General features: G+C 41.3%; 1 protein-coding gene across 6 annotated transcripts in view; it reads left to right on the top strand.

The window, feature by feature from the left end:
- fhod1 (formin homology 2 domain containing 1) overlaps positions 1 to 25,769 on the top strand; it is a 322,304-nt gene that overhangs the window by 111,867 nt on the left and 184,668 nt on the right. For all 6 annotated transcript variants that reach the window (XM_078211000.1, XM_078211005.1, XM_078211004.1 and 3 more), the window contains exon 4: positions 19,950 to 20,017. In XM_078211000.1, coding sequence (XP_078067126.1) covers positions 19,950 to 20,017 — 68 coding nt within the window. The remainder of the gene's footprint in view (positions 1 to 19,949; positions 20,018 to 25,769) is intronic.

The raw sequence follows: 25,769 nt of genomic DNA, 5'->3' as shown, positions 1-25,769 counted from the left end.
ATTTGGAGTATGGTTCCCTGAGCACAGAATCATTGCACTTCCAAGGCTGATGCTGGGCAAAATTAATCGGCTAATGCATCCACCGATAAAAGACTAGTTGGTGTATGCCAAGTTGAAGACTAATTGATGCGTGCGCAGATATTGACTAGAGAAGGCAGATCAATTCTAGCCGAATTGCAGATGGGTCCTGGAAAATTCGGCACTGGACCAAAGTGTCAGCCTGCATTATGTCCTCAAATCTCTGGAGTGGGGTTTGAACTCGTAACCTTCTGAGATCGAGACACCAGAGACAAACTGAATTAAGCCATTAACCTAGAAATCAGTGACAATTGCAACATGTACAATTGCAGCATGCTTTAATGGTCTAGTTTAATAATTCCTTAAGATAATTAATTTGCTGTTACGTTTTCTCCCTTTTATTTTGAAAAAATACTAATGTAATTAATTCTCTTTGTTTTTGTTACTTGACTAGTAATGCTTGAATTATAATCAAATAATAACGATAGTTAATGATCTCCTTGAGTTCAGTGACTCCATATAGACAGCTAAGTGCCTAGTTTTCGAAACTTCGGCTCCAAACAAAGGCTCAACTCTGATGTTGATGACAGTTAACTCGTGTAACTAAGTTAATTGACTCTTTCACTTATGCTTTAACATTTGCTTAGTTTTAGCCAATGTTAAGTGTTATGTCAAATTATTATTTTAAACAATTCTGTATAGCCATCAGTGTCAGTGTTACTTTGGGGTTTAGCTGCAGGTTTGGTGTGTTTTGTTTGCTCAGTATTTAGTTAATGGAAGTCAGTGGGTGATGTTCACCAAGCCAAATCTTTCCGAGTTCTCGGACACAAATGATGTTGAGGTCCAGGTTCATGACTTGTACAGCCTCCTTTATGCCCCTTGGATATATAATTGATTCTTGTTTTGTCTTGACAATTTTGCACATCATTCAGAGATACGTATAAACTTTGCTTTCCAGTGATTCAACTAGAATCATAGAATCCCTACGGTGCAGAAGGAGGCCATTCGGCCCATCAAACTTGCACCGACCACAATCCCACCCAGGCCCTATCCGTATAACCCATGTATTTGCCCTAGCTGGTCCCCATGACACTAAGAGGCAGTTCAGCATGGCCAATCAACCTAACCCACACATCTTTGGACTGTGGGAGGAAACTGGAGCACCCGGAGGAAACCCCCGCAGACACTGGGAGAATGTGCAAACTCCACACTGACAGTCATTCAAGCCGGGAATCGAATCTGGGTCCCTGGAGCTGTGAGACAGCAGTGCTAGCCACTGTGCTACCCAGTTGTTTACTCTGGAGTAATCTTGAAGTTTTACTCATTGTTCAATTCATGATCACCTCGAGATCCAGCGCTTCTAAGAAACACAGGGACTCGCGCTTTGAGTAAAAGGGTGAACAGAGCATAGCTCAGAGAAGCAGTCATAAAGTTCATTCCTCATCAAAAGTCACATTATAAGATTTACTACACAGGAAACTTCCGGATCCTCTATGACTTGCAGCACCCTGAGTTTAAACTTTGGTGACAGTTGATGTCGTTCAGCCTTGGAGCACAGATCATTGCATCGACGGTGCTCAGAACATCCACATCAATTTTGTCCCAGAACCTCGAGTTATAAAATAGAATAACCTCAATTACGGAATCAACTTTCTCACTAATGCTCGAAAGATTAAAATTTGCTTTTCATAGACCTGAAAAAGAGTTTTAAAAAATGATTCTCGGGGTGGCCGCATTTATTGAGCATCCATCAGAAAGCAGGTAACGTTCAACCAGACTGGTGTGGGACGAATGTCAAACAGATTAAGATTAACAGGTTTTCTTCTAAAAGGACGTTAGTAAACCGGCATGACTTTTATGAGAATCTGACAGTTAGATCATCTGTTTTACTGATAATGATAATTATGGTAATGTTAATTTCCAGACTTTTTGGACTGAATTTCAATTCTCCAAGCAGTCATAGTTGGATTTGAACTTACATTCTCTGGATTTATTAATCCAAGACTCTGGATTATTAGTACAGTATAAAACCATTGTACTACAGTACCCTGTTGGCTAGTTAATTCATTTTACTTGTGTCCATATTTCACAAAATTAGGAGTATGATTGCCTGTGTATAATATATAAAAAATATACACAGATGTGTTTTTTATGATATGCTTTCCTGAGTGTTGTAAATTGATTAATGAATTAATTAATTGTCCCTTTTCTTCTTACTTTACCATAACATCATGTTCTGGCAACAATGTCCTCAGAGTTAAAGGACTACTGTTCGCAATGCCAGCCTCCCTAAATATGTTCCAAATGTTTATATTTATTTGTGCCTTCGATGAGAAGCTGTATTTTCCTTGATGAGGCTTTCATTCCTGCACTGCACTGATTCCAAATATTATCCAACTGGGAATAGCCATGCGCTGCATGTTTTAATTTCATATCTGGAATGATGATGTGCTGCCAGATTTTTTATTTTGGGCTCCAAAATAACTGGGCATTGAATTTCAGTGAGTCAATTTTGCAGCTAATTCCAGTAAATCATTCTGAGTGGAAGCAGTCCTCTGCTTAAGGGTGACTTAGTTTATAAACAGGATATTTTCATTAAGTTGATCAGCGATGCACTTTAAATAATGATGGCTGTGAAATCAATGTTAGGGTGTTAAATACTGAATTGTCAGTTGCTGTTGTTGTGATATTGGGGTTTGCATTTGTTGCTAGCGATTTTTATTTACGAGTGTCACAAGTAGGCTTACGTTAACACTGCAATGAAGTTACTGTGATAAGAAACAGAAGAAAGCATGCATTGAGAAAAGTTCATTTGGCCAATTAAGCCCATTAATTGGATGTTAGTTTTTCTTGATCTGTCTGGTTGAATGGCACATCACAACGTGTACTTAGCTGCAGAGTCAACATCAATTTAATATTAACATTCACCTCATTGTAAACATGTTTACTTTCTTTGTATATTTCAGTATCAGGATTGTCCAATTCAATAACTCAGGTGGCCTTTGCTATCTTAAAAATTAATGGACCACACTTATGGGACTTTTGATTTGATTTACTATTGTCATATGTATAAGTATACAGTGAAAAGTATTGTTTCTTGCGTGCTATACAGACAAAGCATACCGTTCATAGAAAAGGAAATGAGAGAGTGCAGAATGTAGTGTTACAGTCATAGCTAGGGAGTAGAGAAAGATCAACCTAATGCGAGATAAGTCCATTCAAAAGTCTGACGGCAGCAGGGAAGAAGCTGTTCTTGGTACATGAGCTCAGACTTTTGTATCCTTTTTCCGACGGAAGAAGGTGGAAGAAAATATGTCCGGGGTGCATAGGGTCCTTAATTATGTTGGCTGTTTTGCTGAGGCAGCAGGAAGTGTAGACAGAGTCAATGGATGGGACATGTTAATAGGTGACTGTGTGTTCAACCATTCCTTGATAAATCAACTCAATTATTGCCCCTATTGTCAGGTGATTTTGTGGCCTTTCATCTGAGAGGGATCAGTCATCATCAATATTTTAAAAATTAGCTACGTAAAATTATAGGCAGATTTTGGCATGTGATTCGAAAACACTGTCTTTGGGAAGAACTACCAGACGTCTGCAGATATTTTTAGCCCATTGAAAGATTAAAACAAAAAGTAACCATAAGCCAGTTGTAGAAGGGCCGTCTATTTGGAAATTACAGGACCTTCTACAGTTCAGGAGCTATTCATTGTCAAGTTTGTCCATGAAAAGTTGATTTGATTTGGCCAGACAGGGGGGTGGGATAGGTGGAGTAAGAAAAGACTGTAGTATAAGAGTCTGACATAGAAAGGGTTAACACAGTAAGAAGTCTAACAACACCAGGTTACAGTCCAACAGGTTTATTTGGTGGCAAAAGCCACTAGCTTTCGGAGCGCTGCCCCTTCATCAGGTCAGTGGGAGTTCAGTTCACAAACAGGGCATATAAAGACACAAACTCAATTTACAAAGTAATGGTTGGAATGCGAGTCTTTACAGGTAATCAAGTTTTAAAGGTACAGACAATGTGAGCGGAGAGAGGGTTAAGCACAGGTTAAAGAGATGTGTATTGTCTCCAGCCAGGACAGTTAGTGAGATTTTGCAAACCCAGGCAAGTCGTGGGGGTTACAGATAGTGTGACATGAACCCAAGATCCCGGTTGAGGCCGTCCTCATGTGTGCGGAACTTGGCTATCAGTCTCTGCTCAGCGACTCTGCGTTGTCGTGTGTCGTGAAGGCTGCCTTGGAGAACGCTTACCCGAAGATCAGAGGCCAAATCCCCGTGACCGCTGAAGTGTTCCCCAACAGGAAGAGAACACTCTTGCCTGGTGATTGTCGAGCAGTGTTCATTCATCCGTTTTCATAGTGTCTGCATGGTCTCCCCAATGTACCATGCCTCAGGACATCCTTTCCTGCAGCGTATCAGGTAGACAACATTGGCCGAGTTGCAAGAGTATGTACCGTGTACCTGGTGGATGATGGCAGCCGTGTCGATGATCCGGCACATCTTGCAGAGGTTGCTGTGGCAGGGTTGTGTGGTGTCGTGGTCACTGTTCTCCTGAAGGCTGGGTAGTTTGCTGCGGACAATGGTTTGTTTAAGGTTGTGCGGTTGTTTGAAGGCAAGAAGTGGGGGTGTGGGGATGGCCTTGGCGAGATGTTTGTCTTCACCAATGACATGTTGAAGGCTCCGGAGAAGATATCGTAGCTTCTCCGTTCCGGGGAAGTACTGGACGACGAAGGGTACTCTGTCCGCCATGTCCCGTAGAAAGGGTTAACATGGGACTGGGTACAGTACCACCTACAGTGTGATGTAAAAGAGCATGTGATCCCAGTCTAGAGGGCAGTCTTATACTGGAGACATATTTGGAGGCAAGCATGGAGACAACCTCTAGCTTAGACCTTGTATACCTTTGTAGTTACCCAGCAGTTAATAAACACTGACTGTTAAACTATATATGACTCACAACCTCTTCATGAGACCTACCAAATGACACACATCCTACAACAAGGAGTACTTTTTTTTGGAGTGGTATAGAATGCTAGATTGTGGGTTAATATTTTTTAGCACAAAAAACCAGAATAAATATATTGGAAAGCTGTTTTAATTGGCTCAGTTCTGATGTCAGAAGGTATGGCACTGTGTGGAAAGTGCTGTATACACGCCAAGGTCATGACTTTTCCTGTGGGAGACTTTTGTGAAAGACAATTTATAACTTTTACAGGACTGAACTTTATTGTAACTTGCATTTCACAAACCGGATCCTTCCCTCTTGGTAACTCTTTCCCATCTGAAAATAATTCAGAAAGTAATTTTTTATTGTTTTCACTTGGAATTATTGGGTTTAGAGAGAAAAACTAAAAATTGGTTGCTGAATTATTGCTAATTTGTGTGTGTTTTGGGGCAGGGGGATACATTGTGGGAGTATTGTATAAATTATGACTATATGATAAGTGGTCAAGGTTTAATGTGTATTGATCAGTCTATCCTGTACACTCAAAGGACATTATTTTATTAAGGCAGAACTTGGACAAGACACAATACAAAAGTACAATATTAATAAGTGTGCCCAGCACTTCCAACTGTCTGTGGCAACACTCTGACTGAGATAACTGTAAGCCCAGCCTAGGAATTGAACTTGAAATCTCCTGTCTGTATGGTCTGATTACACATTGTTTCACAAGTCAATCCAGATGGTTCGGGGCAGGTAATTATTTCCAGCTATTTAAGGAACAAATTGCTTTGTGCTCAAATGCACATTTGTTTACACTCTGCCATTCAAAAGAACTAGTTCATAAAGAAAACATGGGTCTGAAAAGTATGCTCTTGTTCATCTTTGAAGGAACTTCATAGCTTAAGCTTCTGTTTATAAAGTCAATCCTTGTTCCTTTTTTTTAAAAAGAGGAAATAATTAACCCAATTAATTTCATCAAAACACACGAGTTCAACTGCAAATGTGAAACCATTGATTCAAACGCAAAGTAACTGAAGGAATGGAATTTATTTTTTACCTGTGTTTTGAAGGCATTTCACATTCTGCCCTGAGAAAGTGTTGATTTGACACCCTTTGTTTAGTCTCCCAGCATTCGCTTAAAAACTTTTTTTAAAAAGCTCTATTCAGAGGACAGGTACAATACGAATGTTTTTTAGTACGTATTAGGCTTTGTATTTTCACAGCGCAGGAATAATTAGAAAAGTGACTGTTTCTATAAGCTGCTTTGTAAGGCTGGGTTAGTAAAAGGAAGCAGCCATCAGTGAAGACTTGTTCCTGCAGTTGCCATTAGCTACTAAAGGGGTCACAAGGTCAAGTCTCTTTTCTCTTCAGGAACTGAACTTTGTCACATCATTTTAAAATAGTCCCGTGTGATATTGCAAGTCACAAAATGTTTTGCAGTACAATTATAAATGGTGTTTTAATTTATGTTTTTGATATGCTGGGTCTCTAATATGTGATGTGGAGATGCCGGCGTCGGACTGGGGTGAACACAGTAAGAGTTTTAACAACACCAGGTTAAAGTCCAACAGGTTTATTTGGTAGCAAATACCATTAGCTAATACCAAAGCTAATGGTATTTGCTACCAAATAAACCTGTTGGACTTTAACCTGGTGTTGTTAAAACTCTCTAATATGTTGCATGGTATCATTAGTGTATTTGTCATTTACTATGTTTTTTGTTGAGAGACAGCTCAAGAGCTTGCTGAAGAACCATTCTGATGAACTGTTTGGCAGAGGAGCTCCATGCCCCTGCCTCAAAATTTCCACTAAGCTGACCCCGCCCCCCTGACTCCTGAATCCTTATTCAAATAACACTCCAGAAATACTTGCCTTGACCTTAAATATCTTGGTTTTAAAAAATTTTTAGTCTTATTTTCAAATCTCTCCATGGTCTTGCCCCTCTTTAAGTCTGTAATTTCATTGAGCTCCACAATCCTCTGGGGATATCTGCACTCCTTCAATTCTGGCCTTTTGAGCATCCTCAATTTTAGTTTTTCCGCTATTGATGACCATCCTTTCAGCTACCAAGGCCTTAAGTTCTGGAATTCACTCAAACTTCTCTGCCTCGCTCCGCATGTAAGACACTCTGTTAAACCAACCTCGACGACTAAGCTTTTGATCATCTGTGCTAGTATCTCTTTATGAGACACAATGTGAAGTTTTATGAAACTCTGATACCACTCCTGTAAAACGCCTCCAGGGATGTTTTTAGTAGAGAAAAGGTGGTGTTGTTGATGTGTGTAAGTTGAAACCTAGACATGTATGGAGCAGCAGGTTTGCTGAAGAGTAGTTGGACCATAACTCTCTCATCACCAGCCGCCCCCGCCAGGGCTGCACGACAGCCCATACATTCAAGGTTGAGTGGGTAAACCAAATGATTTATATAGTTACCATGGAGAGGAAATTAAAAGGGGATGTCTCCACTTTAATGACACAGCCATGTTACAATAAAATATCAGTTTGTGCTAACTGGGCACTGTGGCATTATAATCAATGAACTGTTTATATTGTAAGTTATCCAGATGGCAAGATTATGCCTGGCAGAATGTGTAGGAATGTGTTGTTTGCTTTTTTTGAAATGCAATCCACGCTAATGTTGCAATGATCTAGTTTAGTGAATTTGCCTTATAAGGACTTGCACAGCTCTATATCCAGCACTGGCATGAAAAATTCTCAATTTGTTGCAGCAACTGACTCACCTCTGGGGTCAGCGATGTCAGATGACCTGTGACCTAGAGCACGGCCAAGATGCTGCTGTTTTCATACCTCATAACTTGAGGATTTCTTCTCTCCACCCCCCCCCCCCCCATACAACCTGTGTCAAAAATAAATGTAATGTGGACTGACTGTCTGAAAATTACTGTGTAATAAACCTACTGTGATTGTGTCAAAATCGTAAATGCTTCATTAGAGACATCATCACATATTAATGGAACACCGTCTGACAATCATTGCAATCTGCTAAAAGTTCCCAGAGTGGTTATAAGGCTCAGTGTGAATTCACAGCTCAGCTGATGGTAACAAATGACCCTTAGTCTTTGCTTCTGCTGTTTCAGAGGGTTGGTTTAGTTTTGTAATTGGATTGGAGGCTCCTCAGCTTTCAGGTTAATTTACCCTTGACAGAGATGGTAATTGCAATTTTTCAGAAGTACCATAATGTGTGAGAAAGTTATTTTCACTAATTGTCAGTGCAGTGTGTGGGGAAGCTGCTGTGTAAATCTGCTGCTAGTTTTCCTATGGTATGTTTAATATTGTAAGAGTTTTAACAACAGGTTAAAGTCCAACAGGTTTATTTGGTAGCAAATGTAATAAACCTGTTGGACTTTAACCTGGTGTTGTTAAAACTCTTACTGTGTTTACCCCAGTCCAACGCCGGCATCTCCACATCATGTTTAATATTGTACATTTGAGGATGAACAGCTGTGATGAGGTGTGATGTTGTGGACCTGCCTCACTTTTAATTACAGTAAGAAGTCTCACAACACCAGGTTAAAGTCCAACAGGTTTATTTGGTAGCAAATACCATAAGCTTTCGGAGCGCTGCTCCTTCGTCAGATGGAGTGGAAATGTGCTCTCAAACAGTGCACAGAGACACAACATCAAGTTACAGAATACTGATTATTGATTACTGATATTGATTATTGAATACTGATTACTGATCAGTATTCTGTAACTTGATGTTGTGTCTCTGTGCACTGTTTGAGAGCACATTTCCACTCCATCTGACGAAGGAGCAGCGCTCCGAAAGCTTATGGTATTTGCTACCAAATAAACCTGTTGGACTTTAACCTGGTGTTGTGAGACTTCTTACTGTGTTCACCCCAGTCCAACGCCGGCATCTCCACATCATCACTTTTAATTAGCCATGAGGAATCAGGATATGCACTCAGAATTAAATTGAACCCTTTGCCTGCACATGATGAATTATTGGGGCAATGAATTAAAGGGGAATGAATATTGATCATCTCTATCTTTCTCTTTCTTCCCCTTCCTCTCACAACACCGTCTTCCTGATTCCAGCAATCACCTTGACTTTATCACAATGCAGGTAGCCTTTAACTTTGGGAATTTAGACTTTTGTTACTTTGTGAACACTCTGGTCAACTCCCAATCTTGTTTTCAGTTACTATTTCTATAACTAAAAACCAATAAAGTGACATTGGAACCTTAACATGAAATAAAAGAAGTCGCTGTTGCATTCAGGGTGTTGATGGCAAAAGTAAATAATTCCAATATTTCCCTTTGCTTTGTCTACAGCAAAATCATATCGCCTGTGTATTCTGTGGTTGTCACTGTAGAGATACTGCAGTCTGAAAAAATAATGATATTGACTGATGTGTCCTCAGTTTTGACTGTATTACTGTCATGGCAGTGTTATAAGGCTCTGAAATGTTAATGCATCTCTTGTTTTGGTTAACTGTGTACTTGACTAAGTACTGCTGTGTACTGGCCTGATGTCTGTGTCATCTGGCATACAATCGTTCAGTACTGCTGGTATTATATTGCTACTGAAATCTTAAATTGCTGCTAGTCCCTCTGGATTGGAACTGAGAAAATTACTGGCTGGTGCTTCATCATTGGAGGCACTGGTGGGCTGACTTGCTGTTGGCTTAAGCAACTCTCGTTCAGCCTTCAGGGCTGACTTGCCAAGTCTCCTGAAACGATTATGGGGTGAAATCAAAGCTTCCTCCTTCAAAAAGTTCAGAAGGCAGTCACAAAAGATCTCTTGAGTGATTTACGCAAAATGTTGTTCCCCTTCCCTTTGCAGTGATATTAAGAGGCTGGATGACTCATTCAATTAGATTTTCAGCTTCAGATCAGCATGAGACATTGAAACGATATAAGCTTACAAAACTCTTTTTATTATGATGGGCTCAAACTGTTTCCTACTATTTGGTGTTTTCGCTCACCAGCTAAGTATTAATTTTCACTTAAAAATCTGCAGCAGAATTTAGTCATAAAACCAGAAGCTGTGGAGCATCACAGTGTTTAGTCATTACTATTAAGCACGGTGGCACAGTGGTTAGCACTGCTGTCTCACAGCACCAGGAACCCGGGTTCAATTCCCAACTTGGGTCACTGTCTGTGTGGAGTCTGCATGTTCTCCCCGTGTCTGCGTGGATTTCCTCCGGGTGCTCCCAGTTTCCTCCCACAGTCCGAAAGACATAGAACATAGAAAAGCTACAGCACAAACAGGCCCTTCGGCCCACAAGTTGCGCCGAATAATTTCCTTACCTTCTAGGCTCATCTATAACCCTCTATCTTACTAACCTCCATGAACCTATCCAAAAGTCTCTTAAAAGACTCAATCGAATCCGCTTCCACCACCACTACCGGCAGCCGATTCCACACACCCACCACCCTCCGAGTGAAAAACTTACCCCTAACATCTCCTCTATACCTACTCCCCAGCACCCTAAACCTGTGGCCTCTCGTGACAACCATTTCAGCCCTGGGTAAAAGCCTCTGAGAATCCACTCTATCAATACCTCTCAACATCTTATACACCACTATCAGGTCACCTCTCATCCTTCGCTTCTCCAAGGAGAATAGACCTAGCTCTCTCAACCTATCCTCATAAGGCGCATACCACTTAATCCCGGCAATATCCTTGTAAATCTCCTCTGCACCCGTTCTATGGCTTCCACATCCTTTCTGTAATGAGGCGACCAGAACTGGGCACAGTACTCCAGGTGGGGTCTGACCAGGGTTCTATACAGCTGCAGCATTATCTCCCAATTTCTAAACTCAATTCTTTTATTGATGAAGGCCAGTATTCCATATGCCTTCTTAACCACAGCCTCTTCCTGCGACGCTGCTTTGAGCATCCTATGAACCCGGACCCCAAGATCCCTCTGTTCTTCCACACTGCCAAGCGTCTTACCCTTAATACTATATTGTTCCATCCTATTCGACCTGCCAAAATGAACCACCACACACTTATCTGGGTTGAAGTCCATCTGCCACTTCTCCGCCCAGTCTTGCATCTTATCTATGTCTCATTGCAATTGCTGACATCCCTCTACACTATCCACAACACCTCCAACCTTTGTGTCATCAGCAAACTTGCCAACCCATCCTTCCACTTCCTCATCCAGGTCATTTATAAAAATCACAAAGAGCAAGGGTCCCAGAACAGATCCCTGGAGCACCCCACTGGTGACTGACCTCCACTCTGAAAAAGACCCCATCTCCAGCCACTCTTTGCCTTCTGTGGGCAAGCCAGTTCTGAATCCACAAAGCAACGTCCCCTTGTATCCCATGCCCCTTCACTTTCTCCATAAGCCTTGAATGGGGCACCTTATCAAACGCCTTACTGAAATCCATATAAACCACATCTACCGCTCTTTCCCCCGTCTAAGTGTCTAGTCACATCTTCAAAAAACTCAATCAGACTCGTAAGGCATGATCTGCCTCGGACAAAGCCGTGCTGGCTACTTCTGATCATACTATTCCTTTCCAAATGTTCATAAATCCTGCCTCTCAGGATCTTCTCCATCAACTTACCTACCACTGAGGTTAGACTCACCGGTCTATAATTTCCTGGGCTATCTCTTCTCCCTTTCTTGAATAACGGAACCACATCCGCCATCCTCCAATCCTCTGGAACCTCTCCCGTCTCCATTGACAACGCAAAGATCATCGCCAGAAGATCAGCAATCTCTTTCCTCGCCTCCCACAGTAACCTGGGGTACATCCCATCCGGTCCTGGCGATTTATCTAACTTGATGTTTTTCAACAGTTCCAACACATCCTCTTTCCTAATGCCCACATGCTCAATCTTCTCAGTCCACTGCAAGTCTGCACTGCAACTACCAAGATCCTTTTCCACTGTGAATACTGAAGCAAAGTATTCATTGAGTACTTCTGCTATTTCAACCGGTTCAATACAGACTTTCCCACTGTCACATTTGATAGTGCTGGTTAGCTGCATTGGCCATGCTAAATTTTCCCTAGTGTACCCAAACAGGCACTGGATTGTGGCAACTAGGTGATTTTCACAGTAACTTCATTGCAGTATTAATGTAAGCCTACTTGTGATGCTAATAAATAAAGTTTAAAAAAAAACTTTTTTAAAAAAAGCTATCAACTGATAACGTAGACATGCTCTCCATACAGCTTATATACAGAATCAGCTGCAGCTATATGCCATGAGACTTTAGGTAGAGTTAAATTCAGTTTTATGTGCCACTAGTATAATTAAATGTTCCCTCAGAAAACAATCAGGTCGTCATCAATAAAAGGATAGTTTTGTAAAAAGCAGCTGAACTGAAAATCAATTTGTTTGTTGGAAATTGCACCTTCCTTTCACCTACTTAGGTTATTTATTTTGGATTGGAGGAAGGTTTATAGTGGATTTCCACAGACGTCCGTGTTGGGTCATTTGCGGGTGACATGACAATTGGAAGCATTGTGAACTGTGAGGAGGGTGGCGTAGAACTTCAAAAGGACACAGACAAGTTGGTGGAGTGGGCAGACAGGTGACAGATGAAATTTGCTGTAGAGAAGTGTGAATGATTCATTTTGACAGGAAGAACATAGAGACAATGTAAAACTAAAGGCTACAATTCTTCAGGGGGTGCAGGAGCAGACAGACCTTAGTGTATCAGTGAAGGTGTCAGGACTGGTTGAGAGAACAGTTAATAAAGCACATGATATCCTGGGCTTTATTAATAGAGGAAGAGAGTACAAAAGCAAGAAAACTCTGTTAAACTTGTATACAACATTGATTTGGCCTGAACTGAAGATTGTGTCCCGTTCTGGGTGCCAAGCTTTATGAAAGCTATGAAGGCATTAGAGAGAGTGCAGCAACGGTTCAGGGATGAGGAGTTTCAGTTATGTCAGTTGGAGAATTTGAGGCTGTTTTTCTTGGAGAAGAGAAAGTTAAGAGGAAACTTTCAGTAAAATGTTCAAAATCATGTGGAGTCTGGACAGAGTAGATAAGGAGAAACTGTCCCCATTGGTGGAAGGTTTGGGAACAAGAAGGCAGGATTTAAGATAATTGTTGAAAGAAGCAATGGCAACATGAACTTCTTCATGCACGAGTGATTAGGATCTGAAATGCACTGTCCAAAACTGTAGTGGAAACAGGTTCAATCGAGGGAATTGGATCTGTGGACTACAGGGAGAAGGCAGAGTAGTGTCCCTAGGTAAATTCCTCCTGGAAAAACTAGTGAAGGCTAACTGTTCTCCTCCTGTACTGATCTGTTTCCCATGTTTTGTAAAGATGTGTTATCACCTTTGTTGCCCCCTTTTTCCTGTTTGCTCCCTAATGGCTCTATATTACCTGGAACTAAATGACGAGGTTACCTTAGGTTAGGTTATCAAGTTTATCTTCTCTGCTCCCTCCACCCGTAAGCACAATCATTCTTGATGAACTGGGTAAAGGGATTTGTAGGAAAATGGCCTAGTCGGAACTTCCTATCTCCCCTGCTCTCAACCTTGGCCCCTTCCTGTGAGTTCATCGGCCTCAACCTACAGTGTGAACAATGTGCACCATTACGTTTTGTCATGATCAAATATTGTATGTTGATTTTGTATAACATCTTTTAATGTAGAGAAAAACATCCCAAGGTGCTTCTCAGAAGTGTACTCAGAGAAAAAAAAAACTTACCCACCCAAAGAAGGAGATATTTGGAAAGGTGATCACAAGCTTGGTCAAAAATGTAGTTTTTAAGTAACATCTTGAATGCTGAGGGACACAGTGAGGTTTAGGAAGGGAATTCTGGAGCCTGAGGCTTAGTCTGCTCTAGGCATGGTTCGCAACACCAGGTTAAAGTCCAACAGGTTTATTTGGTAGCACAAGCTTTCGGAGTGCTGCCCCTTCCTCAGGTGAGTGGGAGTTCTGTTCGCAAACAGGGCATATAAAGACACAAACTCAATTTACAAAATAATGGTTGGAATGCGAGTCTTTACAGGTAATCAAGTCTTAAAGGTACAGATAATGTGAGTGGAGAGAGGCTTAAGTAATGGTTAAAGAGATGGGTATTGTCTCCAGACAGGACAGTTAGTGAGATTTTGCAAGCCCAGGCAAGTCGTGGGGGTTACAGATAGTGTGACGTGAACCCAAGATCCTGGTTGAGGCCGTCCTCATGTGTGCGGAACTTGGCTATCAGTCTCTGCTCAGCGACTCTGCGCTGTCCAACCATTGTTCCAACCATTATTTTGTAAATTGAGTTTGTGTCTCTGTATGCCCTGTTTGCGAACAGAACTCCCATTCACCTGATGAAGGGGCAGCCTCCGAAAACTTGTGGCTTGTGCTACCAAATAAACCTGTTGGACTTTAACCTGGTGTTATGAGGCTTGATGTGGAGATGCCGGCGTTGGACAGGGGTAAACACAGTAAGAAGTTTAACAACACCAGGTTAAAGTCCAACAGGTTTATTTGGTAGCAACGTGTGGCTTTTTATTTAGTTCCAGGTAATATAGAGCCATTAGGGAGCAAACAGGAAAAAGGGGGCAACAAAGGTGATAACACATCTTTACAAAACATGGGAAACAGATCAATACAGGAGGAGAACAGTTAGCCTTCACTAGTTTTTCCAGGAGCAATTTACCTAGGGACACTACTCTGCCTTCTCCCTGTAGTCCACAGATCCAATTCCCTTGTGTGGCTTTTGCTACCAAATAAACCTGTTGGACTTTAACCTGGTGTTGTTAAACTTCTTACTGTGTTATGAGACTTCTTATTGTGCTTACCCCAGTCCAATGCCGGCATCTCCACATCTAGGCATGGTTGCCAATGGTGAGATGGTAGTGCTGGGAGGGCTGTTAAGGTTGTCATTCCACATTGTACAATCAAAATTTACTACAGTTACATTGCACCAATTTGGATAATTAGCTGTGGTAGAGGGCAAGACTATATGGCAGTGTTATTCAGCCTGCCTCACATGTAAACCTGTTCCTTTAATTGTTATCAGATGTGAATCAGTTTTGTTGTGGTTCGCTCTGTCCTAATGTTTGCTTGGTGGGATTAGTTCATTTGATATTTCCTTCCTTTTCAATCCACTGTCTCTCCCAATTTGGTTTGCCCCTCAACATTTTCGTATCCCCAAGGCTGAACTGATTGCTGTCCCTATTCCAGCCTTCTAACTCTCATTCTCTAATATCATTTATGGTCAAGACTTATTGTGGTCATGTGAAGGGAATACATGTTTATCACACTAACCTTCTCAGGATTCTTGGTGCAGAAGCTAGGCTATGGGAAGGTACAAGCTTACCATTTGGTTCCCCAGTACAATTTCTATAAGACTTTCTGTGCCCTCATCAATCACCCTCCGTGACAACTGCAGAGTTTACAGATTGCACCCTAATATGTGTCATAAAACACTGTCACAATCCCCATGAGGATCCATTAACCAAAAGAACCAAATTTAACAAATACCCCCAAATGAAGAAATTACCAAATAAGATTTCACTTTTTTTATAACTTTATTTTCACATGGGCCAGAATTATCTGGCCATTTACGCTCCATCGCTGCTGCTAGCAAGAACGGAGAATTTGACACTCAGCCAAATCTCTGTTCACTGTAGCGGGACCAGAGAATTCGATCCATGATCTTCAGAATCAAGAAAATTTAACATAAATTAACAGGCAGATCACGATTGTTGTGAACTATAAGTTGCACATAGAATAGAAAATGCAACAAAGATAAATCTCATTTTTCCAGGCAGTTCACTCCACCTTTATGGCACCAATTCAACCACAAAGTTCTTCCAAGCTCAATCTTCAGCAAGCAGAATTTCAGTCCCTTTTCTTCAAATACTTAGTCTGTGCTCCACATGCAGCAACTTTCACATAAACAAGGTTCCATTCATGCAGTCTTCTACGTTTCTTTTTGGAACCTTCTCAGTACTCAGCTCCCATCAGGCGTAGTTGCATGGATCTACCAGAACTGCCTTCACCTTTGCATGGTATGGCCATTTCAAGGCATTCAATTACTTGGAAGTGAACAGTGGCAGCAGCCCGAACCATGATTCTCAACTGCTCAGGAATCCAGCTCTCTTTTCTCTTTTCGTCTGCCTTCATGTCTGAACTTCCTCCCTGTTGGTCCTGGTCAAGGGTCTCCAGGTTATCTAAAAATTGTAATTGATCCCTTTAGAATTGATACAAACTTTCAAACATTTTTAAAAACAAGTATGGATTCCCCAAATATTTTAATGTAACTACAAATTTTCCTTGCTGTAACTGCTGCTGGGTCAAAGGCAGTCGCAACACAAAGGCCAGTGCTAATAATATGAATAATAAATAAAGGGCTCATTTAAAATATCAACTGAAATCAACTGTGAGACCCATTTAGCATTATAATGTTAAAAGGTTTTTAGAAGTTCAATACCCTCAGATCGAGGGAAGAGGTGGCCTACCAAGCTCACTCTGTCCAGAGTCCACCTTATGAAGTTGTTCTTCCTATCTTCACTGAAACAAAAAAATCAAATAATACTACTGTATTCATCAATACCAACTCAACCTATCTCCACACATGGATTTAGCAGCTCCTATAAGATTTTAATTGATGAGGAATTATGTTCTTTTGCCCTGAGTCTGTTCCACATCCTTGCTGCCTAAGAGTACGGGAATGGAAATTGTTGGTTGTGTGGAACCAACCATCTTTCTGAGCTCCAACCTTATTTTTGGACGGCATTGAGAAAGACTAGTTCCTCTGATCTTTCTCTACACCCTAGCTGTGACTGTAACACCACATTCTGCACTCTCTCGTTTCCTGCTCTATGAACGGTATGTTTTGTCTGTATAGCGTGCAAGAAACAATACTTTTCACTCTATGTTAATACATGTGACAATAATAAATCAAATCAAAATCTGATTTGTGTGTCATTGGGTTATCAGTTTAAGGTAGTCACTATGAATGAGGAGATAGGCTAGGAAAAATGTCTTTGTTCAGAGTTGTTGGGGCATGGAATCCATTGTCACGGGGTGGTTGAAGCATCTTTTAAAGAGAAAAGGAATAGTTATTTCAGACAGGTCTTTAGACAGAGAGGAGGGAAGTGGAATTAGTGCTGGATTGCTCTAGAAAATAACTTGCATAAACAAAATTGCCTGAAAGCTTTTGCTGTAAGCTTCTGTTGTCCCATATTAGTACATATTGAGCCCATACTTGTATTCCCCTACATGCATTTTATTTGCTGGTAGAATGTGGGATCTGTATCCAAACTGGCAGGTACAGAGCGAGAAAACACTGACCTCCTCAGTTCGAGCTATTATAGACTTTGATATTAGAACCTATCATAGATTCATAGAATCCCTACAGTGCAGAAGTAAGCCATTTGGCCCATTGAGTGTGCACCGACAAAAATCCCACCCAGGCCCAATCCCCGTAATCCCACATATTAACCCCTCTAACTGACACATTCCAGGACACTAAAGGGGCAATTTAGCATGGCCAGTGCGCCTAACCGGCACATCTTTGGACTGTGGGAGAAAACCAGAGCACCCGGAGGAAACCCACACAGACATGGGGAGAATGTGCAAACTCCACACAGACAGTCATCCAAGCCGGGAATCGAACCCAGGTCCCTGGAGCTGTGAGACAGCAGTGCTAACCACTGTGCCGGCCCAAACAAAAATGGAATTATCGTAGCCTCTTGACTCCCACAACTTAAGGCTCTATGAGATGGCACATTTGTTTGTTCTTTAATTGGAATTTGTGACATTGGAATAAATAGCTGGAAACTTGGGGTGGTTTTGGGGAATCTTCAATTTACAAGCTTATCATCGTTACAAGCTCTATTTTAGTTCATCATTCACCAATGCAAATGTTTAGAGTCAGTTCCTGTTCTATTGTAGACTGTAGAAGGAAGCTTCAATTTCAGTCCAAGTCAATGGAGTACCATTGTCTCTTCAGGATTGACTTTATTTCATTGTTGTTCCCTCTGCCACTTGCCATTTTTAATCCAGAAACCTTCCATAATGCGGAACGATGGAGTTTGTGCTTCACTTGGACTATTGAAAGTAATTGAGATAACTGCATTGTTTTTGAATATATTGCTGTTTCCAGTGACCTTCCAGCAGGTCACCTGTGGCAGCTTTGCTGTAATTGAATCTTTCTAAAGCTGCTCTTGATTTATAGCACACAAAGGTCCAGGCATGTCCGCTACAGAACTTGCAGGCAATATATTCTGAACTGTGTGTGTTCAGACATACCTGCACGTATTATACTGCATGTGGAGCCATGTGCATGCTTTCGTTCCCAGTATTTTTCCAAATGAACCAACTTGTCTTGAACTTTTGATTGGAATATATAGTAGGCAAGATGGCCTATGGACAGCAAAGATAAGAGGAACCAAGAGAAAAGGAACATTTTTGGGGGTCAATCGATTTTATAGAGACTTCCAAAGATGCATGGCCAGGGAGGAAGTAAAGACAGGTATTTTGGGAAAGAACCCCAGAGAGAAGAATCAGCAATGGCAGAGGTAATCTGCTATCGGAGTTATGGAGATGTAATGGTTAGGGAAGATGACTTGTCTGGTGAAGAGAGAGACTTTGGAGGCATTTGGTGCTTAGATTCGGGTACAGACAGCCAGTAGTGCTGGGTAGGACCATGACATAAAGTTCTTAGAGTTGGGAGTTCAACTGGAGGCCGATGTGTGTATTGCAGAAATCAGTTCTTGACGTGATGACATTATTGGTTATGATTTCAGCAGCACTGAATGAAGGATGAGATCATATTTCCAGAGTGGACTAGAAAACATTCTTGGCAAAGGCCTGGAAGTGGGACATGATCTGGGCTCAAGGTCGAAGAGGTTGTCACTGTTGTTTAGCCCAAACATTGAATATGCTGGATCAAGGGGAAAGAGCATGAGCATCAGATTAAATAGCTCCATTGTGAAACAATGATGGACCCAATTACTTACTCTCGTGGTGATGTTTCTTGTGATCCACAGCCATTTCTTGTAACTTATTGACCTGAAATGGGCTGCTTTTTTTCCCCTTATAGATTGTGTAGGCTTTGCCGTTTTGTATTCGCATGGGTGCAAAACATGAAGCTTTGTGAGCAGCATAGAGAGTTTAATTCCAGGTTCCCATTAGGTGCATTTATTCTCCGCTGCTAAATTAGGATTTTTCCAACACTGAGATGAGCCTTTTTCAGATAGTCTACAACAGCCCCATGAAATTCAACACTGCACTCAAACAGCATCTGCAGAGATAAATCGGGTTTAACACTTCAGGTCAGTCATCCTCCATCAGTCATAAAATGGAAACTGAACTAAGGATCGCAAAGGTCACAAAGCTACAGTTCAGACACCTCTACTTTAAACTATTCTTTCTTTTTGAAGAAGCCACTTGTGCAATGCAACACATTTAAACCAATGTTATTCAAACACTTTGGATGTGAAAGGAATCTTAGTTTGTAATTACTGTGACCCAAATTGTTACATTGGAGTCATTTTCTTCTTTAAACGTCATTTTAGAGTATATGGAATTGTGTGTTCCTGTTGGCCTTCACTGTGTATTCAGGGGTGTGTGCATAAAAATAAACAGATAACTGAACTGCATCCTACAAAAAATAATTGCACAGAGACTGTTGACAGTAGCAATTCAAACAACCTCTTATTCTGGAATCCTTCATTCATTTTGTACAAGCCTTCATAATAATGTTTGATTCCTACCCACCTGCAGCCTGGAGCAGAGTTCACTGCCCCAGAGACAGGGGTGACAGCGAGGACGATTTGGGGAGCAGTGCAGGATGATCCTCATTGGTGATTTTTCATGGGTTTGTTAATTAAAACATGCCACGATCTACCACTAACTCAGCACATAGGTTTTGATATAGTCTTATACCCAGTTCAGCAATTGGATGAATGCTATGAGGGGTGGAGGGGTTATTTTTTTCTTAAATCTGTAACATCTTTTTGTTTATATGATTTGATTGTTCAGAATTATAGAACTATTTGCTACTATAACTTTTATTAATTTTGTTTACAGAAAAGCTGTACAACTCGACAGGCCCTGATTTAAGAAGATCGCTTTTCTCTTTGAAACAGCTGTTCCAGGTACTGTAATAGTCCAATATTAGAAAGAAATCTATTTGTTAGTATTTTCATAGAAATTGGTAGCCTTTTACATTTAATTTCTATTGGGCTCAGCTGGTCCATGTGAGCAAATAATTCTACTTACCCAAGCTATTTCCTGATCTCTTTATACCCATTTCCCATTTTCATATTCATTCATAGGATGTGGGTGTTGCTAGCGAGGCCAGCAATTGTTTTTGCCCAACCCTAATTGCCCTCAGAAGGTGTTGGTGAGCCACTGCATTTCACATGGTGTAAGTGCTCCAACAGTGCTGATAGGGAAGGAGTTCCTAATGAGGGGGGACAGTGATTTACTTCCAAGTCAGGATGGTATGTCACTTGCAAGTGGTGATGTTTCCATGTGTCTGCTGCTCTTGTGTTTCTGGGTGGTAGATGTCACAAGTTTGAGGAGGTGCTGTTGAAGAAGCCTTTGTGTATTTCTAGATGATATACACTGCAGATGTAGTGTGCCAGTGATGGAGGGAGTGAATGTTTAAGTTGGGGAATGGGGTGCCAATCAAACGGCCTGTTTGTCCTGGATATTTTTGAGCAGTTGTAGCTGTATTCATTCAGCTAGTGGAGCGTATTCCCTTGTAGGTAGTGGAAAGGCTTTGGGGAGTGAGGAGGTGAGCTACTCGCCACAGAACCTCTGAGCTGCTCTTATAGCCACAGTATTTATGTGGCTAGCCCAGTTAAGTTTCTGGCAATGGTTACATTCTGTTGATGGACGGTCTGGTGATAGTAATACCATTGAACGTCGAGGGGAGATGAGTAGATTCTCTTTTAGTGGAGATGGTTAAGACTTGATAATTGTTTATGGTGCAAATGTCGCTTGCCAGTTATTAGCCCAAACATGAATGTTGTCCAGGACTTGCTGCATGTGGGTACAGACTGTTCAGATTGAATCTGGAATGTTGATGCCATTTCTTCCTTAATCCCTGACTTTGGAATGAGTTGAAGAGCCTCACAATTCATTGTGTAAAGAGGTTTCTCCTGCTTTCTGTTCTTTCTTGCAATTAATCTTGTATCTATGGCTTCCAATTCTAAATTTTTAAATTGTTAGAAGCTACATGCTTCAATCTACTTCTCCCATCCTCTCGTGATGCTCAATACTTCTTATCATATGGCTCCATAATCTGTGTCATTCTCATGAATTAAGCTGTAATTGTTCGGATCTTTTACCTTTGTATTTCCACATGGTAGGTGAGTCCAAGTGATTCCTGTGTTTCACATTCCCTTATGCTTCAATATGCTTCCTATAGTATTCTAACTGAGATCTTATCAAGGCTTTTCTGTAGGCTTTTATATTCTAAACTTATAAAAAAAACTGAGATCTGCATAGCTATTAGCTATTTTTAATAACCATATCAACCTTTAGCCTGGCTTTAAGTTTCTACAAGCCTATACTTCCGTATGACTTTGTTCTTTTACAGCACTGAGTATGTTAGAGGTCTTGTGGGAGCTCACATCACACTTTATATCTCTTCACATAACGGATCTGTCACAGTTTTCTGATTTGCTTAAATTTCCCAGGATACAATTAAGCCCCACTGTCCACTTAATTCAGCGTGTCTAATCATATCCTCACAAACTTCCACCACGTTCCACTTGCTATGAGCAGCACCGCAGGAGACCTTCTCATTTTTATGAAGTCAAGCCAAGATGAGAAGTTTTCACTCACACCTGCAAGTGCTTTTGACTGTTGCTGTGGCAGTGATGGAAACAGAGAGCTCAGCTGTTGCCACAGGACATAAAAGAGATTCATTAGCTGGGAAATTGAATCAATCAATGGTCTTGAATTGCACTAAATTAAAATGAAAGAATTTAACATGGACTAATAGACCCAACACATCCAAATAACAGTTTATCAGAGAGGTGTAGGCTGGGCAGGGAGTGGAAAGGAGACGTGTGCATCTCGAACTACCTCTCCATTTTATAACTTGTTATGCCTCTACTCTATTACTCAGCTGCACTATTTTCTTTCCTCAGGAAGAATGCAGAGCAAATCAGATGTTGGGGAAGCAAATCTTTATCAGGAGATTTTTTTGCACTTTTACTTATAATGGAAAAGAATTCCCCTGTGAGCCTTTGTGCAGTTTTGGCCTGCACTAAATGAAAAGAAGGATGAATTATCAGTGACATCACCTCTCCTCTCTCCTGCTTAGCTGCCTGCTACAGCTCAGCAGCATAGAAAGCATCATCTTTAACAGTTGAGCATAAGCAAAGATCCATCCCTCTTGGCAGTGCGTGGTGCACAAATTAAAACTAATTACCTAACTCACTGTTACACTGCTCCCTGAATGGAACACAATGTTCCCTTCTTGGCACAATCGAATCAGATTCAGTAAACTACCCGGTGAGGCTCCCTGTGTTCTCTCCCATATATGGATATACATTCTGTGGCTTCCTCCGTAACTATAGGTGACAGAAGGACTTGTTGCCCTGACCCAGTCTCTATAGGTGGGATGAGTTTGGGATTTGGCTGCAAAATAGTGTATTCACTAAAACTGTGCCCAGAACCACTTCCTAAAGTTGTACCCCCAGCGAATCCTGCAACAGGTGACAGAGTAACCGCTGCTATCACCTGTTACATAGAGGGGTACATGTCAAACAGTTTACATTAAGAAACCCATAGGTGTGCAATGAGGCCAAAACAACATTCAGCCAATAAGAGATCATTCTTAAAGTACTTTTAAATGTCCAGTGGATGGATGCCATGCAAGATCTACACTGCCCGCTGTGAATGTAACATTTAATAACATTATAACTAAGAGCACAATTACAGTAAGAAAGAAAATAAACATTGCATCTTAATATCTGCGTAAAGCTCAATGTCTAAGATAGAACTTTAATTGTGAATGATAGGCCCAAGGGCAGGGAGGGAGTTGTGGAGTCAGGTACAAGGGTGAGATGGGTGGATGCAAAATGACAATCAGTTGGTCACTTCCCTCGCATTAGGTTATTTTCTCCATTGTTAACGAATGTTTAACTCGCACTTAAGAAACTGTTGTAGGTGAAGTGCAAGCAAAGCTCACTTGTCCCAGTGAACTACATGTCTGTAACTCTCTGATGTGCTCATGTATTGCACCCAGAACTCTCGGGCTCTTCTATAGACAGTCACCATTGGAGATCTTCTTCACCAAAACATTTTGTTTCGTAACCGCTGAAGCCACCAATAGATTTTTTCCCCATATTTGCTCATTTCAGCAAATCTGTTCCTATCCTTTGTTTCACTGCTCTGACAGGTTTTGTGTTAATTTACATGTCTTGAAGTCCTGGCCCTCATAGAAAATACAAGGCGGTTAAAACTCTTGCTAATGCACAGTACACAGAGAGCATTGTAGACTACAATTATTCAGAAAATGTGCTGCAACAAGCTGGCTGGTGATTGGATTAAAGGCAAGTACTCTGCACATTGATTATTCTCCACAATGACAATGAAGTGGCATGGAAAGGAAGCTTCTGTTTAAGCAAGGAATCAACAAAGGTAAACTAAGGAGACTTTATTGTTGCAAATAGTTGCAAAATGAACAAAAGTCTGATCAATGACCGTGGCTGGGATTTTCTCCGACATCAGCAAGAGCCGATGTTGGGCAGGAAAAGTAGCGTTGAAGTCGTCAACAACAGTGACGGTTTTCTCTGCTATATGGTGCAGCACTTTCAAAAAAGCTTCAAGTTATGGGTACCGCTGGCAAGGCAGCCTCGAATTCACCTGCCTGCCATCAACGCAGACATCGATGATCCGGGTGCCATTTTTATAGGCTGCTCCAGTGCACAGCTACCAAACCAGTTCACCCTGTTGCACCCCCTGGTGCTACCCAGACATGACCCTCACTATCCTGAGCTCCCTTGGGAGACCTGCTTGTCGGGAGCATGTCTTCATAGACCAATCGTGCTTCACACCATTCCAGCATCACGCCCCATGAATGGATTTCTTTGATATGGGGGGATGATTCCGGCCAATTGACCTGACAATTACATCTTAATTTATTATCATGAGGTTCCTGACATTGAACATCTGGAAACGCGGCCCACCACCGACGGGGATGGGGGTGATGAGGGAACAATCGCGTCATGTTTACATATCGACTTTAGATTTCTCGCCTTTTCCACTCCCATCACTGAACCAGCCTGACCCGAATGGGAGCGCAAAATCCTGGCCAGTGTATTGTATGACATTTAGGAAGATTAAGTTCAACTATATTGAGATTAAACTACACATTGGGAAATAATAAGAACATAAAGGAACAATTTGTTGCAATGGCGCTTCTCACAGTTTGCATTGTTAGTTAGATTTCTTCTTGTGCCCTTCAGGTCTATAATCCCACAGATTTACTGGAAGTGAAAGCTGACAATGGCACAGCAACAGGAACTTTCCTAATCAAGGGGCTCTATAATCAAAGAGATTAAAGCATTAATAAGCAAACATAGGAAGGACTGAGAAGGAGGGCATTTTAGCATGGGTGAATTGGATGTTTAATCAGGTATAGAAAGAAAAATATAGAGAGGGAAAGAAAGATTAGATTTAAAAAGACAGAAAGGAAAAGTCTTTTTTTTACTTCACATTTAAAAAAATCTCCAACAACAATTCACTCCCTGAAGAATGAAAAGTCACACTGTTAATTGAACCGTATCTGGGCCAGAGAGACTCATTGATACTAACAATAGCTGCATCTTTAAAAGAGTGGAATCCAATTGTTTATAACTATCAATGAATCTCTTTGGTCCAGAAACTGAACAATTAAAAGTGTGGCATTTGGTGCAAAACTTATGGATGTGGGTGGGAAGAGACAGGACAAAAGGAGAAAAAAAGGTAGAGTTGAGATGGGGTGAAATCTGTTCACTGGGGCAAGAATAGACCGAAATGATGGGTCTACTACCTGTTTGTGGATCTTGGAAATAGGGAGAACTGTTATGTTTGGGGTTTGATGTCTGAGATTGGAGGCCATGGAGGGAAGCTGTCCAGAGGAGATTAAATTAGTTACAGTCTTAAAAGCAATAACTTGGTGTTCAGCGGTGGCGTCATGGTCCCTGTGGAGGTAGGAGGAGATATCAGAGAGTTGGTGTTCAGCCTCCACTAGGTTGAGTGGGTTTGACTAGGTTACCCTTGTTAGCAGGTTTAATGACAATGGAGCTGGAGCTGATAAAACATTTCTGCAAGTTGAAGGGTAGATTAAAATGAGAGAGGGGAGCAGGGAAATTGAGATGATCATTATCACACCAACAGTTCTAAATAAAAAGATGAAAAGAAGGTAAGAGGCCAGAGGGAGGTGTTGAGTTGGAACAAGGATTTTGAAGACCAGAGAGAGAGAGTGCTGTGCAGGGTGAAGACTCCTGACCAACATGTGAGCGTAGTGGCAAGGGTGACAAAAGAGCTCATATTCATGGGGGAATTACTGTCACATAATGGTAATGTTACTGGACTAGTAAATCCAGAGACCCAGGTTAATGCTCATAAGATTCACAAGAACTAGGAACAGGAGTAGGGAATTTAACCCCCTCAAGCTTGCTCCGCCATTTAATATGATCGTGGCTGATCTCATCTCCACCTCAACTCCACTTTCCTGCCCTTTAACCATAGCCCTTCAAACCCTTACTAATTAAAAAATCTGTCCACCTCTTCTTTAAATTTACTCAAAATCCTGGCATCCGCCATGTTCCAAGTAGTGAATTCCACAAGTTCATGACCCTTTTGAGAGAAGTAATTTCTCCTCATCTCTGTTTTAAATCTGCC

This window comes from Mustelus asterias, chromosome 4 (genome assembly GCF_964213995.1).
Source record: "Mustelus asterias chromosome 4, sMusAst1.hap1.1, whole genome shotgun sequence".
Lineage (NCBI taxonomy): Eukaryota > Metazoa > Chordata > Chondrichthyes > Carcharhiniformes > Triakidae > Mustelus > Mustelus asterias.
The sequence above is the reverse complement of the archived record's forward strand: the minus strand, read 5'-3'. Positions and strand labels throughout refer to the sequence as shown.